Genomic DNA, 13,697 nt, shown 5'->3' on the forward strand with positions numbered 1-13,697 from the left:
GAAGAGCAACACTATACAGAAAAAAACCCCTCCACTAAATTTAAGTACATGTCTTTCACAATTAAATTCAGTTAGTAATGTTGCTGTTACCCTTACTTATAAGAAGCACTCTAGAGCTGAACATACAACAAATTTAATTATTCAAAATGAGTCTCTGTAAAGAGCTGCAGAAAACTTTCATAGTGATATGAAAGAACATGAAAGGGCTCTGAGAATGACATATGCTGACTGGTGCCTACATCAGCAGATTAAGATACAAGCACACATCTCTACAGCTTCTTCAGCACACCTTATCAGGATTAAAACAGAGACTCTGACTAGGGGTGGATGCCATTGGACACCAAAAGAGGCAAGAGCACTGGGTAAACTCTAATGACTCATTAAAGGTCAGGGCGAAACATTATAACCTGAAGTATACATAAAACACATCCAAAACAGCATGCTTAATAACATAAAAAGTGTAATTCATGAGATTTGCAGAAGATATCTTGTTCTCTATATAATCAGAAAAAACCTGACTAAACTACCTCTTAGTAGAACACTAGACACTGGAACACTAGACAAATCACCCAGGTATTATGAACATTGCAAGCTGACCGTAATTGAAACTTTAAAATAAAAACACCTTCCCCTTCTAACACATCTTTCACAGAGCCCTGCTGTACTGTTGCAACATTAATTCTGACTTCTACCAACTGTGCCACTCTGCCTTACCAAATTTTTGTGTAGTAAATGTGAAATCAGGACCGGTCCTGCTTCCATTATCTGTGGATGCCATCATCCGCACAGTATACAGTGTGTCACTCGTCAGAGAGGAAAGGGTGTACTCTGTCTTGGAAGGATCCACTGTCACAACTAAAGAGAAGAAGAAATTTATACTAGTTTTCTACAAACTACAAACAAACTGCATCCCCACAAAACCAGCAACATTAAGACATCAAGACTTCAGATGTGAAAGATAGTTTTAACAGAACATGTAGCAGATGGAAAATACAACAGTCAAAGACAACAAACTTGTACAAGAAATACTGAGATTCATTTGTTTCTGTTTAGGTGTCTGAATTTAGTCTCCCTCTATATTTAATTTCCTGTGAATTTTTGTTTCCCCAGAATGCATCCACAAACTAAACCAGCAGTATAACTGAGGCTTAAAGTCTGTATTTGGCTTACTAGACATAGCCCTAATGAGGAACTGCTAGTACTGACTAGAAAAAAAAAATCAAGGTAAGGAATAGTGAGACATAAGTATGCGTAAGTACCTGGCCCTTTCAATTTAAGCAAAACTAAAAATTACAGTTTTGATAGTGCCAGCTGCCTGTAGTATGCCTGCAGGTCATACATATTACTGAAAACTAAGATGCACTTCAAACAAGATGATTTACATCAGTAATATACTGATCTACAGCTTCAGAAGAATTAAAAAACTTCTCCCCACTTCCTTTTCTGAAGGTTTTATCATAGTAAAATGCAGTCAACTCCTTTTGTATCTTGAATGGTCTGTCATCATCTTGATATGCCATAATTTCATTCTGTATTTAGATAGCAATATGGGAGCACAATATTCAGAAATCAGCTTCCAGAAACTAAACTCAGTACCCTGCTGTACACAGACTGAATGCTCTGAATTCTTTACTAGGGACTTTCTGTTCTGTGTGGAGAATTATGGCTCACACACCTGCTTAACATTCTCAGAACAGACTGTCAACTATAACTGATTCTGTGTATTTTTCAGGAACAAACATTAGGAAGGAGACAGATAAAACACTTCAATGCCCCAAAAACACTTCTGTTTTCTAGTACCTGTTTCATTTCCATCAATAGTTTTGTAAAGTATAGTGTAATTTCGGATAAATCCATTTTGTTCCTCAACTGTGAGATGGTTCCACGTCAAAACAGCTTCAGCTTTTCCTACTTTTTTTGTCTGAACAGTAGGTCCTTTTGAAGGACCTGTAATGGGAGATGAAGATTAGTTTCTGCTTGGCAACCTTGCATTCACAGAAACAACATACTAACAAGCACTGAACTGTAACAGCATAAAAACTTCAATAGAATATTTTTACTAACTCCTCTAGAAAACACTGTTTCAAATAACAAAAACTACAAAGCTGTTTTAAAAAAGAAACACTCAAACACATATGAAAATAAAAATCAGCATGTTGCGGGAAACCTTCAAATGAAGTTAAGTCTTGATTTTACACTTGAAATTTAAAATAGACCAGCATATAAATATCGCTACTATAAATAATAAATATATTATATATATACATATATATATAACAAATATATCACTAGAATAACAAGTTCATGTCTAATTATCTGATCAAGGTTGGAAAAACAAAGAGCCAGCTATAGTCAACCATCTGTCTAGTTCCCAAACACTGTAAAAAAGCAGAATAGATGATAACAGATGGGAAACGATCAATGATGTCACCTGGCTCTCTAGTACTAAGCCATACTTCATTACACAGTCCACATTAAAGAAAAGGTTTCTTCATTTTTTATAAAAAAGGGTCAGTGTATGTGCTTCAAGGTGATAATTTTATACTTACGATCTTGCTTGAGATAAGCCTTCACAGACTGTCCACTTCCCTGACCATCAGCATACAGAGGGTACACAGTTATCAAGTAACACTTGAAAGGCTTTATACCTAATAAAAGGAATAAAAAATAAATATATACCTAATAAGAGGAATTTAAAAGGTGGTGTTTCACAGACAGTCAAATTCCTCACTATCCTTCTCATTTACTTCAGATACAGGCTTCTGAGTTTTTGCTGTTTAAATAGGACCACTGTCTAACTAGGACTTGAACCTAATGCAGCTGGGTATTTTCTAGAGCTCATTGATACACTTCTCCAAAATATTAACTAAAGGAATAAAATAATGGTTCACATTCAAATGTAAAATTTAAAAAGTAGACTTTAGAGAAACGGGTTTTTTAAAAAATTTATTTTACATAGAAAGCCTTTATTTATCTGTAGTATTAAGTCCCCAAATTATTAATTTCAGATGCTGATCATAATCTCAAAAGAACAAAGCTGATCAAGTTTCACTGTTTGAACTGAGTAATCAAAGAATTTGATTTTAAAAGAATTCAGCCTTTTCACTATTTTAATGGTTTCCAAAAATGACAGTACTAAAGCCAAAATGGAGATAAACCCCTTGTTACATTACATAAATTTCAAAATTCAAGATCAGATACAGCTGTATATTTGACAACAACATTCAAATACTTCCATACACTCTGAATAAACTAATTGAAACCTTCAGCATTAAACCCCTGTTCCACTATAAAAGTCTAATCACTGTGAGAATGTTTCTCATCTTCTAAACACTAAGCAGGTTTTTAGAGTGTCCTACAAACCATACACAGATTTATGAGCTACATACCTTTTAAGTCAATTCCTTGAACATCTCCTAGTGCAATCTGCCATTCTATGATGCAGTCTGAGCTGCTGGACACCAGACACCATTCGATCACATATTTAAGAACATAACTGTTAGGAGCAGTCCACCCTACCCACAACTTGTCATCTTTAGGTAATGTTCTAAGATTCTTTACAGGAGCTGTAATGAAAGAAAAAGGTGATCAATACTGACAGTTTTTTCATGATAGGAGCAGTTCTGGTTGGTACTTTTGGGTAATGGTAGCAATTTGACACAACCAAAGTAAATGTAGATGCTGTTTTCTGAAATTTGGAGATTTACACATGGATCTTTTTATCTGAGATCCAAAAGCAGTATCAGACTATTTAAAAACTGGAACTTAGACTCAACTTCTCTATTCTCACAGACACTATGTTTCTTTCTTCCAAAAAACCACTTTATTTCAAGAGAGAAATCAGACTTAGAATGGGAATTTACAAGTGTATCAAACAGTTACAATTAAGTACCTTACTAAGTACTTATACTTTATGTGTAGTGTGTATATATAGAAGTAAATAGCATATATAATGTCCAGCCCAGAGCTGGATAAATACATCCTGTGATGGGGCAGCAAGTGGCTCATGGGTCAGGCAGAAAGGGTTACAGTGAATGCATCAGACTGGGGAGCTGGGACCAGTTCCAGGGACTTCACTGGGGCATTCCTCAGGGCTCCGCCATCAGCCCTGTGGCCTAATAATGACTTAACTCAGGACTGGAAGGACACTAATCAAGTTCCCAGATGATAGAAATCTGTGAGGAACTGCTGACTCCCTCGAAGGCAGGGAGGCCCTGCACAAAGACCTTGACAAAGTAGAAGGATAGGCAATCATCTACCACATGAAGTTTAACAAGGAGTGGTGCCAGATTCTGCACCTGGGATGGGGCAGCCCTGGATGTACAGACAGACTGGGGAATGAGAGGCTGGACAGAGCCTGGAAAGGGCCCTGGGCTTCTGGTCCATGGCAAGCTGAACATGAGCCAGCAGTGCCCTGGCAGCCAGGAGGGCCAAGCGTGTCCTGGGGGCATCAGGGACAGCATGGGCAGCCAGGCAAGGGAGGGGATTGTCCTGCTCTGCTCTGCACTGGGGCAGCCTCACCTCGAGTGCTGGGGACACCTCTGGGTGCCACAGTATAATCAAGTTATTAAACTATTAGACAGCATCCAAAGGAGGGCAACAAAGATGGAGAAGGGCCTTGTGGGGAAGCCATCGGAAGAGCAGCTGAGGTCACTTGGTCTGTTCAGCCTGGGGGAGACTGAGAGGACACCTCATTGCAGTTACAACCTCCTCGTGAAGGAAAGAGAAGGGGCAGGCCCTGATCTCTTCTCTGAGTGCCCAGTGACAGGATCCAAGGGGAACAGAAGCTGTGTCAGGGGAGGTTTAGGCTGGATAAGGTTCTTCACATAGAGGGTGGCTGGGCACTGGAACAGCTCCCCAAGGAAGTGGTCACAGCACCAAGACTGACAGAGTTCAGGTAGTGTTTGACACAGTAGGACAACATTCTTAAGTACACAGTGTGACTTTTGGGGTGACCTGTGCAGGGTCAGGAGTTGGACTTTGAGATATCTGTGCATCCCTCCCAACTTAGCTTATTCTGTAATACATATTATATGCTTATATACCATATATGTATACCTTACTAAGTACTTCCTCCTGCAATAATACTTTGTTTGAATTTATACCCTTAACTAATTCATCTAACAGCTTTAGAACCAGTGGCTCTCCCTTGGTATCTACCTGCACCTATCCATATACCTATTTTTTTCCTTTCTATCCTGGTAGTGTTTGGATTGTCTAAGAAAAGGCTGGAAAGAAGGATAAACCAGCCTGTCCTTACTATTAGTGCATAATGAATAGAACACAAAAAAGAACATGAACAGTATGGAAATAGTGGAAGCAGACGACAAGACAACCAGGTAAGACACTGAAAATGTAGGAGAATAAGACTGGGACAAACAAGTAATGAAGTGAGAAGATCAGGAAATTAATTAAAGGCGAAACAACGGCAGAATGGTATATATGTAAGTGTATATCAACATATGTCTTAAAAATATTTATTTTTTTTAAGAAAGAGACAAAAATGCCTGCCATGCTAAGAAAAGAAACAAAATAGAGACTACAGTATACAGAAGCTCTAAGAATCAAAAACCAGCAGATCAACACACAGTTTCAAATGACACTGTGAGTACACAAATCCACACGTTCCCTGGCACATATACACTATATACAATGGCAGTTTTACAAAAGGCATGAGACCATAGATAATTCAGTAATACTTTAATTATGTGCCCATGTAAAAAGTATTATTTGACAACAACACTGAAGATTTCTTATAAAAAAGGCCATGCAGGTTTACTTGACAGAGCCATTACTAGGACACCCACCTTTTGAATTACTTGCTGGGATAAGTAAAACTGATGGAGGAGAAGCCCCAACACTGTTACGGGCAATCAGAGTCACTTCATAAGTTCCTTCCCGCAGCTGTAAGGTATGGTTGGTGCTGGTAACATTGCATTTCTTCACTGGACTGGAAAGAGATGATTTATCTCTGACAGTCAATTCATATTGCAAGATTACTCCATTGGCTTCAAATGGCTTCAGTGCCTGTCAGAAACACATCTTTGATTAAGTTGATAATGAACAAATGTGATGTAACCCTTACTGTCCTTATGGTACAATTAAAAAATATGAGAACAAGGCAAGTTCCATAGATCAAACACCTGTACATTTAAGAAAAACATAAATAACCTGAGCACATTTGCTATGATAAGGATTGTGATGCACATATTTCTATAGAACAGTCACTTTCAAAGCCTATTCTTCTTTAAATACTATTTCTTTGATCATACCTAGTGATTTAATAAAAGCTGTTCTGTAAGGATTGCAAAAGTTGATAAAACCTCCATTTTACATGACTTTACAACATAATGACATAAAAGGAATCTCACATTTGGTTGTGTTAATATGACACAGTTCATGGACCAAAAGAAAGGGGAGTGACCATAATTACATTCCCCTTCTCAGCTGGACTAATCATCCAGTTGGACACAAGAGCCTTACTGCACACAAATGCACAGTGCTGTTTGTAATAACCTTGGTCTCTGCAGAATCTCAAGGCTTAATGGATTTTGCAGCTGGGGTATCACTGTCTGGACAGTGTTGCCACGTTTTAGGTTACAGCAGAAGACACGACATGAAGCTATGCTTTGTTTGAGTGGCAGTTCCAAATTCACAGGACAACAAATGAGGAATATGAGTATATTCTGCATATTTTAGGTCACAGATGAGTGTCAGTTAAATGATAGCCTTTACATCTGCATGTTTAATTTTTCATAAGTATTACCATAAGAATACTGAAGTCACTTTTCATATTAAAAAACCCTATACTATCCCAGTCATCTCTCAAGGCTGTTGGGTAGATTTTTCCACTTAAAACCTCCTGTTTCTAAAAGAATGCTCCATTTTTTCAATTTGCTTTACCTTCCATACGAGATGCACAGTCCAGAAAGCTGGTGAGCGAGATGTATCAATGATCCTCCATATGGGTGGTCCTTTAGATGGCACTGATGAAAAAAACAATGCTTGAGAGTAGAATAATTTTTATTTAATCTGTTTCAATTCATCCTTGGATTATCATTATATGCTTGCTTTCTTTAAAAAAATAAAAGCATATTAAAAAGCATTTCTTGCTTTCTCAATGAAAATAATGCTTGGCACATTAAGTGAAAAATTTCCTGAAGAGATGAGCAAGACACCAGTTCTGCTTTAAGTGTACAGTATCAAAAGAAGTATGGAGTCAATGGTGGGCATCTGCAAGATAAGACTAAAGGTGACAATGCTGAGTGAGGCATGATCACACCTACACTGTGCAGCCTGCATCCAGAGGCACAGCGCTGCACACCTGCACCCTGCAAACCTTGCTAGTCTGCATCCAACACTGTTCCTACCCCTCAATATCAAGTTACCTGAAAAAAGAAAAGTGCACAAGAGTTAACAAGGAGACAAATTTCTCCTGGCAGTAAGACTCTTTGATTTGAAAAGCATAACAGAACTGCAGTATTTTTATACAATACTACAGTATGTTTTGGCATCTGTACTATGAAAAGGTGGTACTCCCACAACAAATTCCACTTCAAAGTAAAATGAACCAACCAATACAATACTGCACAAAGCAATAAAAAGTGGCCAATCTTCTGTGAGGGTCTTAGTCCCAAGAGAAAGCTTATCTCAAAATGAATTACATCTTCAACCTTTTAAGACTATTTTTTCTCAGAATTCTTTCATAGCATTTAGTGTATTATGAGGTTTTGGCTCTTAACCTGAAACACCCCTCAGTACCAAATGTACAGCATGCATCTCATCTTTTATGATTTACACTGTGAGAGGAGAACTACAAATTGATGCAAAGGGAGCCCTTTTACTCATCTGAGTATCCAAATTTGATTCACATTAAAGAGAAGCAATTGCCTAATAGAGATAATGAATCTAACATGACCTGCCTGATGTTCATTTGCTACTCTAAAACTTTTGTTCTGAGGCTAAAGTAAGACATGAGTACTTAATCAATATTAGCAGTATTTTTGCAAAGCCAGTTACCACAGCAGAACAGCAATGCACTCTAAACAGGCAGGCAGTCCTGAAATCATCATTGCTCAGCCTGAGATAGGAAACATAGAAAATGAAGTCATACTATCATTAGAACTTGAAAAGCAGAGACTAGAATATTGACATTTTACAGTATCTCCCCCAGAGAAACTAAATTTTGCATGGAACTGAAGCAATGCAATCATGGATATAAATTTCACTTATTTTAAACTACAATAATCCCTCTTATTTCTTATCTAAGATGACAAATGAACTCAGGATAAAAAAAGAAGAATTTAAAATCTGTTTTAATAATGGAACTTGTATTGTTTTAACTTGATGTGCACTGAAACGCTGCAGTGAACAGACTGCTCAGAAAAGACACCTTGGAAGATGCTATGGGACATATAGGGTATTACAGAAGCAAGATTATAAAGGTGCAAGTAGGAAAAGCTAAAGTGTATTTAAAAACCAGAAAAATACCAATCAGCTTGACACTGAAGCTAAATAGCTATTACAAATTATTTATAGCAACTGGATATAAGAATAGATTCCCTACTGAGTTCTCTATGGGGTAGCATCAGCACAAGCCAGAAACAAAGCCAACCTTGCAGGCTACCGAAGTGGAAAATAAATGAAAATGAATACTTTGTTGAAAGTATTAAAAGATGTGTTATTTAGATGCTTTAGTGCATAAGAGGCTAGCTACACTTACCACATGCACATTATTTTATATTATTGCTTTATTAAGTTCGTGAAGAAATCTATGCATCCTGTATGATCTTCTGTTTCTCAATCATCATAGGTGACGATTGTTCACCTATGACTTTTAGTAGCCTCTTAAACATCAAGTTGTTAATAAACTAAGACAGTTGGTCTACTAAGAAAACCTTTTCTAAATAGGATACCTTCTGTTACAGAGAATAACCTTCAGAATAAAAATCCAAGCATAAAGCCTAGATTTTTTCCAGAAGACTTTGAGAACACAGTTTTCTGTGGAGAAGGCTCTTCTCCCCTGCTGCTGTTCTAGCTGTTTTCAGGGAGTTCCTCTACACTAGCTTAACAAGAAGCTGGTCTTATGCTCCTTGGAATGCATGGGTCAAGTCAGTCAGTGCTGAAAGTAACTCAGGAGAGTTTTGTTGCTTATACAAGCAAGCAGCTCAAGGAAGGAAACACCATTTCAGCTAGCCATTGCCAAACTGCAGAGCACTCACACTTGAGAAGTCAGTGACCTATTTTTATACACTACTTACAATCTTCAGTGGTAATCCCCGTCTTTTCTTCACTCCAGTCACTCCAGTAGCCCGCTCCATCTTCCTTCATGCAACGAATGGAAAAGACATACTCTGTGTAGGGTCTGAGACCTTGAACACTGAACGAAGTTCTTGGGGAAGCTGTATCTTCAGGAGGAACCTGCAAATGTGACAAAGATTTTAAAAGCAGTGATCAAAGTACTGTAGAGCTGAGTTCTGTGCTACTTCAGCTGTCATCCAAGGAGGCTCCCCACCACACACACACACAACACAAACAAGCTTGCCTTCCCTCTCATTTCCAAAAACTTCAATTCTCAAACATTGCTTGGTAAAGGTTCAGTCAGAGTTGTGTGTCTTTACCAGGTATAAGAAAATACACTAGAACAGTTAGGCAGCTACCTCAGGACAATCTCATTACCTTTTTTTTGAAAATTAGCTTACATCTCTCTTCTTCCTTTCCACATAATTCTGCTGCTTACTGATCTGTAATACCCTGCCTCACAATTCAGAACTTTGCAAAATTATTGCTTACTAGAAGTTAAAAGTCCAGGATCATTGCTTCCACTGATCCAGAATAGTACTTTGTGAGTGAAATTGAAAATAGTTTTACAGTAGTTTATAGTTTTGTTAATAAATTATTTTCATAAACTCTTATCTTAGGTGAGCAACCAAATGCCAGAAAAGTATTCTTAGTATGTATGTAGGGAAGCAGGGTGGAGTAGATAATGGACACAAGTATGTAACTGACTCTTCACATTATTCCACTTGTAACTAAGGGCTTTTTATAGTGACCCCTGCAAGGAATGACTACAGATTAAACCCAAATGCAGGACACTTAAGAGGTTAATCCTGAGGGTAAAGAATTATCAAAATAGTCCAATTTTAACACAGCTAAGCAAGTTCAGCTGACTTAAAAGCCACTATTTCATTTGTTTTGTGCATATATTAAAAGGCAAGACAAGTTAGAAGAACTTGTCCTACTGTCCTATCAGGACAACATATACATGATCCTGGAGTTGCAGACTAGATTGTGCAGGCCATGCTTTTTAAAACATAATTACAGGTGACCTTAATAAATAGTTTCTGCATCTAAAGCCACATTAGTTACAAGAAGTTGTGTTATGCTACCTGCTCCAAACAGAGTATTTTGGTAAAATCAAAAGCAGTCTTCCAAGAACTCAAAGAATTCAGAATACATTTGGGCCTCTGCTGGAGAATACATTTGGCCCACTACTGCTCTGAGAGAAGGCTTAAAGTAAGGAAAAACAGAGGAGCTATTAAAAATATGCTGACAGATTGATGTATAAAGAAAAAAAAACCCCACAGCTCTTAATGACAGGAACATATAGTACATTACAGGTAGGGCTTACTCCTTACACTTTTCCTGTTCTTGACTGCCTCACACTTGAGGCATGTATACAGGACAGGATTCAAGGTGTGGCTTCACTAGTCACAAATAAAGGTAGACAAATCACTGGTCCTGCTGGCCACACTACTGTTGATCCAGGCCAGGATGTCACTGGACTTCTAGGGCACCTGGGCACGACCTGGCTCATGTTCAGCTTCCATCACCAGCACTGCCAGATCCTTTTCCACTGGGCAGCTTTCCAGCCACTCTGACCCAGCCTGTGGCCCTGCCTGGACCTTTTGTAGCTGCAGGTAGACTAAGTTCTAAAAAGTTTTCCAGCATGATACAGTATTTATCCAAGTTTTGAATGACATTTAGATCACTCATTTTGCACACGCATGGGAAGATGAAAATTCATTAACATTCTACACGTTGTACAAAATAAAATTTAAAATAAACATACTGCACTGTGACAGGGAGGACAGCAGAAAAGTCCATGAAGATACGAAAAGGTCACCATACTCAGACTATGCCAAAAAATACCTAGATCACAGCCTCTATGAACAGGCCAGATAAACTTCCTTGGGTGGCCATGTAAGACATAATGAAATGAAACGGAATGCTCTGAAGTGCAACAGGGGGAACTCCAGTTTGACAGATGGCTGGATTACAGCAGAATCATGGCAAAGGACATTAGCAGTATTACCTCCATCCAGTCTGTGTCACCAACAATTTTGTAGCGAATATTGAATTTCAGTGTCATCACAGCGTATGAAATCCAATTCTCCCAGCAAAGCTGCAGAACAGTAGGTAGTAGTCCTGAGGTGATTGATACATTCTGTGGAGACAGTGGCTTAACTAAAAGAGAAGAAATTAAAGTTACCTCCACAGCTGTACTTTACCATGCCTTTAGAAGCCCGCATACTATATTGCAGTACTACTATTAAAGTCTTCCAGTACCTGAAATGGCTGCTACTTTACACTATCTTCTGAGTAAGACTACTCAACACAAACTTGCTATCTGAATTGTGAAGAAATCTCTCACCATCCCTACCTTTGCCCAGCACAGTTCAAGCTCTAGTCAACAACACTTATGTAGTGATAATTTTTATAGTGAAGAAACATTAACATACTAGTTAAGCAGCATACACAGAAGCAGCAGTTGCTTTCCATTAAAACTTTAAGGCGCATATAGTTACCAATGTCAATGGGATCGACAACCAGATGATCAGATTCAGCCTTCCCAAGTGCATTTGTTGCTTCCACCCAGATCTCCGTATTGACAAAGAACTGAGTATCAGTAATGGTGCAAGAATTGTTTACATCTTTTGGTATACAGTCAGGAAAGACCTCTTCTGGCCTAAATAAAAGAGAAAGAAAAACAAGAGTCAAAGCAGTGAGTTTGGTTTCTTTAGAGAATATTTTAAAGTAGATCAGAGTGAGCAATCAGTTTATCTTGTATGTTTCCCCTCTGCCTTAGCTTTGTAAGCAGAGGGAGGGGAAGAAAAAGTGGGAATGGGTTGTTCAGCCACAAATGCATGATTGCATTAGAACTGAAACCAAAACAACATCTCTTTACTTCCAGTCATGTATCTTCAAAAGCACAAGCTAGAGCACTGTAAACAATTTTCTATTATTTATATAAAAACCTGACTTGGCTTAAAAAAGAAAAGAAGAACAAGAACTGATACAAAATTAATCAAAAGCAGTAACTAGAACACATTAGAAAATGCAGTCAGTGCTATTCAAATACCTTTCAAGAGTACAGTTAGAGGTGTAATACATAATTTGTTCACCATCTTCTGCTACACTAACACTAGGTAGTTCTAGGGGCATCAGGAAATTTGCAAGGCATTAACATTTTCTATCTGTGCATACTTTCTACTACACCTGTTACCAAAACACTTCAGCAGAATGGGATAGCTGGAAAGCTGTCCACAATCATTCCCGTTTCCAGAGCAATGCAACAATCCTGTTCACTCAATTTTAAACTGAGAAGCCACCTAAAAAAACTCCATTTTATGAGAGGCCATGTAAAGAGCTTGGAAAGTAACTTAATTTGCTTTCACAGGAGAAATACTTTGCTGAAGTTTTCATGTTAGAATTAACTCAGAATAGTGTTTGTCAACAGTTCCTGGGAACTTCAGATAATAACTTTACAAATCTCAGTCATTTTATGTTAACTTCTCTACCTAGAGTCATAGAATGATTTGGATTGAAATGGACCTTTAAAATTCACATAGTCTCATCCTCCTGCAATGAACAGAGACATCTTCTGCTTGCTTAGAATGGGATAGAACTGTCAACCCAGACAAGTGTAGGAGGTTGGGTACAGCCCCCTATTATGAGATGTACTGTACTCAAGCCACACTAATCATGTATTTGAAAAATAGAAAAATATGATATTACTGTTACTCCAAAACAAGTTCAGCAACAAAATTTCACATCTGACTTAGAATTACTTGAATGCCAATTTCTTTAACTCTTCCCTTTCCCCTCATACCAGACAGACAGAAACACTTCAGAAAACTGGACTTACTTACTGGACTCTTCCAAAGAATCAGGAATTTCAAGGACTGCTGGTTTAGCATAAAATATTCTTCAGAATTATTTAGATATTCTATAGAGTGCTACTTACCATCTGTATCTCAACCTGAATAGAAAAATATGAGATTACTGTTACTCCAAAAAGAAGTTCAGCAACAAAACTTCACATCTGACTTAGAATTACTTCTTTAACTCTTCCCTTTCCCCTCATACCAGACACACAGCAACGTTTCAGAAAACTGGACTTACTCACTGGACTCTTCCAAAGAATCAGAAATTTCAAGGACTGCTTGAAAGGACTAGCATAAAATATTCTTCAGAATTATATAGGTATTTTACAGAGCACTACTTACCATTTGTATTTCAACCTGTACTGAGTATCCAGGAATGTATGCCTTCCAGGGTTCCAGGTACAAGTCATGACATATGTGAATCTTGATACCTGATGTACAATGCAACTTAAATTCTTGGGCTTCTCTGGAGCCACTGTACAGAAAGAGTTAGCAATAATTAATCTATACACATATTTCAATCCAGCAAGA

At 37.9% G+C, this 13,697-nt stretch overlaps 1 protein-coding gene across 7 annotated transcripts in view; it reads right to left on the bottom strand.

The window, feature by feature from the left end:
- The window catches only part of IL6ST (interleukin 6 cytokine family signal transducer), a 31,985-nt gene that overhangs the window by 8,426 nt on the left and 9,862 nt on the right, over positions 1–13,697 (bottom strand). For 6 of the 7 annotated variants that reach the window (XM_064404324.1, XM_064404326.1, XM_064404329.1 and 3 more), the window contains exons 4-14: positions 13,509–13,641; positions 13,247–13,261; positions 11,808–11,968; positions 11,315–11,466; positions 9,261–9,420; positions 6,904–6,986; positions 5,808–6,027; positions 3,390–3,566; positions 2,550–2,648; positions 1,801–1,947; positions 715–855 (exon numbers count right to left, since the gene is read on the bottom strand). In XM_064404324.1, coding sequence (XP_064260394.1) covers positions 715–855; positions 1,801–1,947; positions 2,550–2,648; positions 3,390–3,566; positions 5,808–6,027; positions 6,904–6,986; positions 9,261–9,420; positions 11,315–11,466; positions 11,808–11,968; positions 13,247–13,261; positions 13,509–13,641 — 1,488 coding nt within the window. The remainder of the gene's footprint in view (positions 1–714; positions 856–1,800; positions 1,948–2,549; positions 2,649–3,389; positions 3,567–5,807; positions 6,028–6,903; positions 6,987–9,260; positions 9,421–11,314; positions 11,467–11,807; positions 11,969–13,246; positions 13,262–13,508; positions 13,642–13,697) is intronic. The other variant, XM_064404325.1, reaches the window with a different exon arrangement.

This window comes from Passer domesticus, chromosome Z (assembly GCF_036417665.1).
Source record: "Passer domesticus isolate bPasDom1 chromosome Z, bPasDom1.hap1, whole genome shotgun sequence".
Taxonomy (NCBI): Eukaryota; Metazoa; Chordata; class Aves; order Passeriformes; family Passeridae; genus Passer; species Passer domesticus.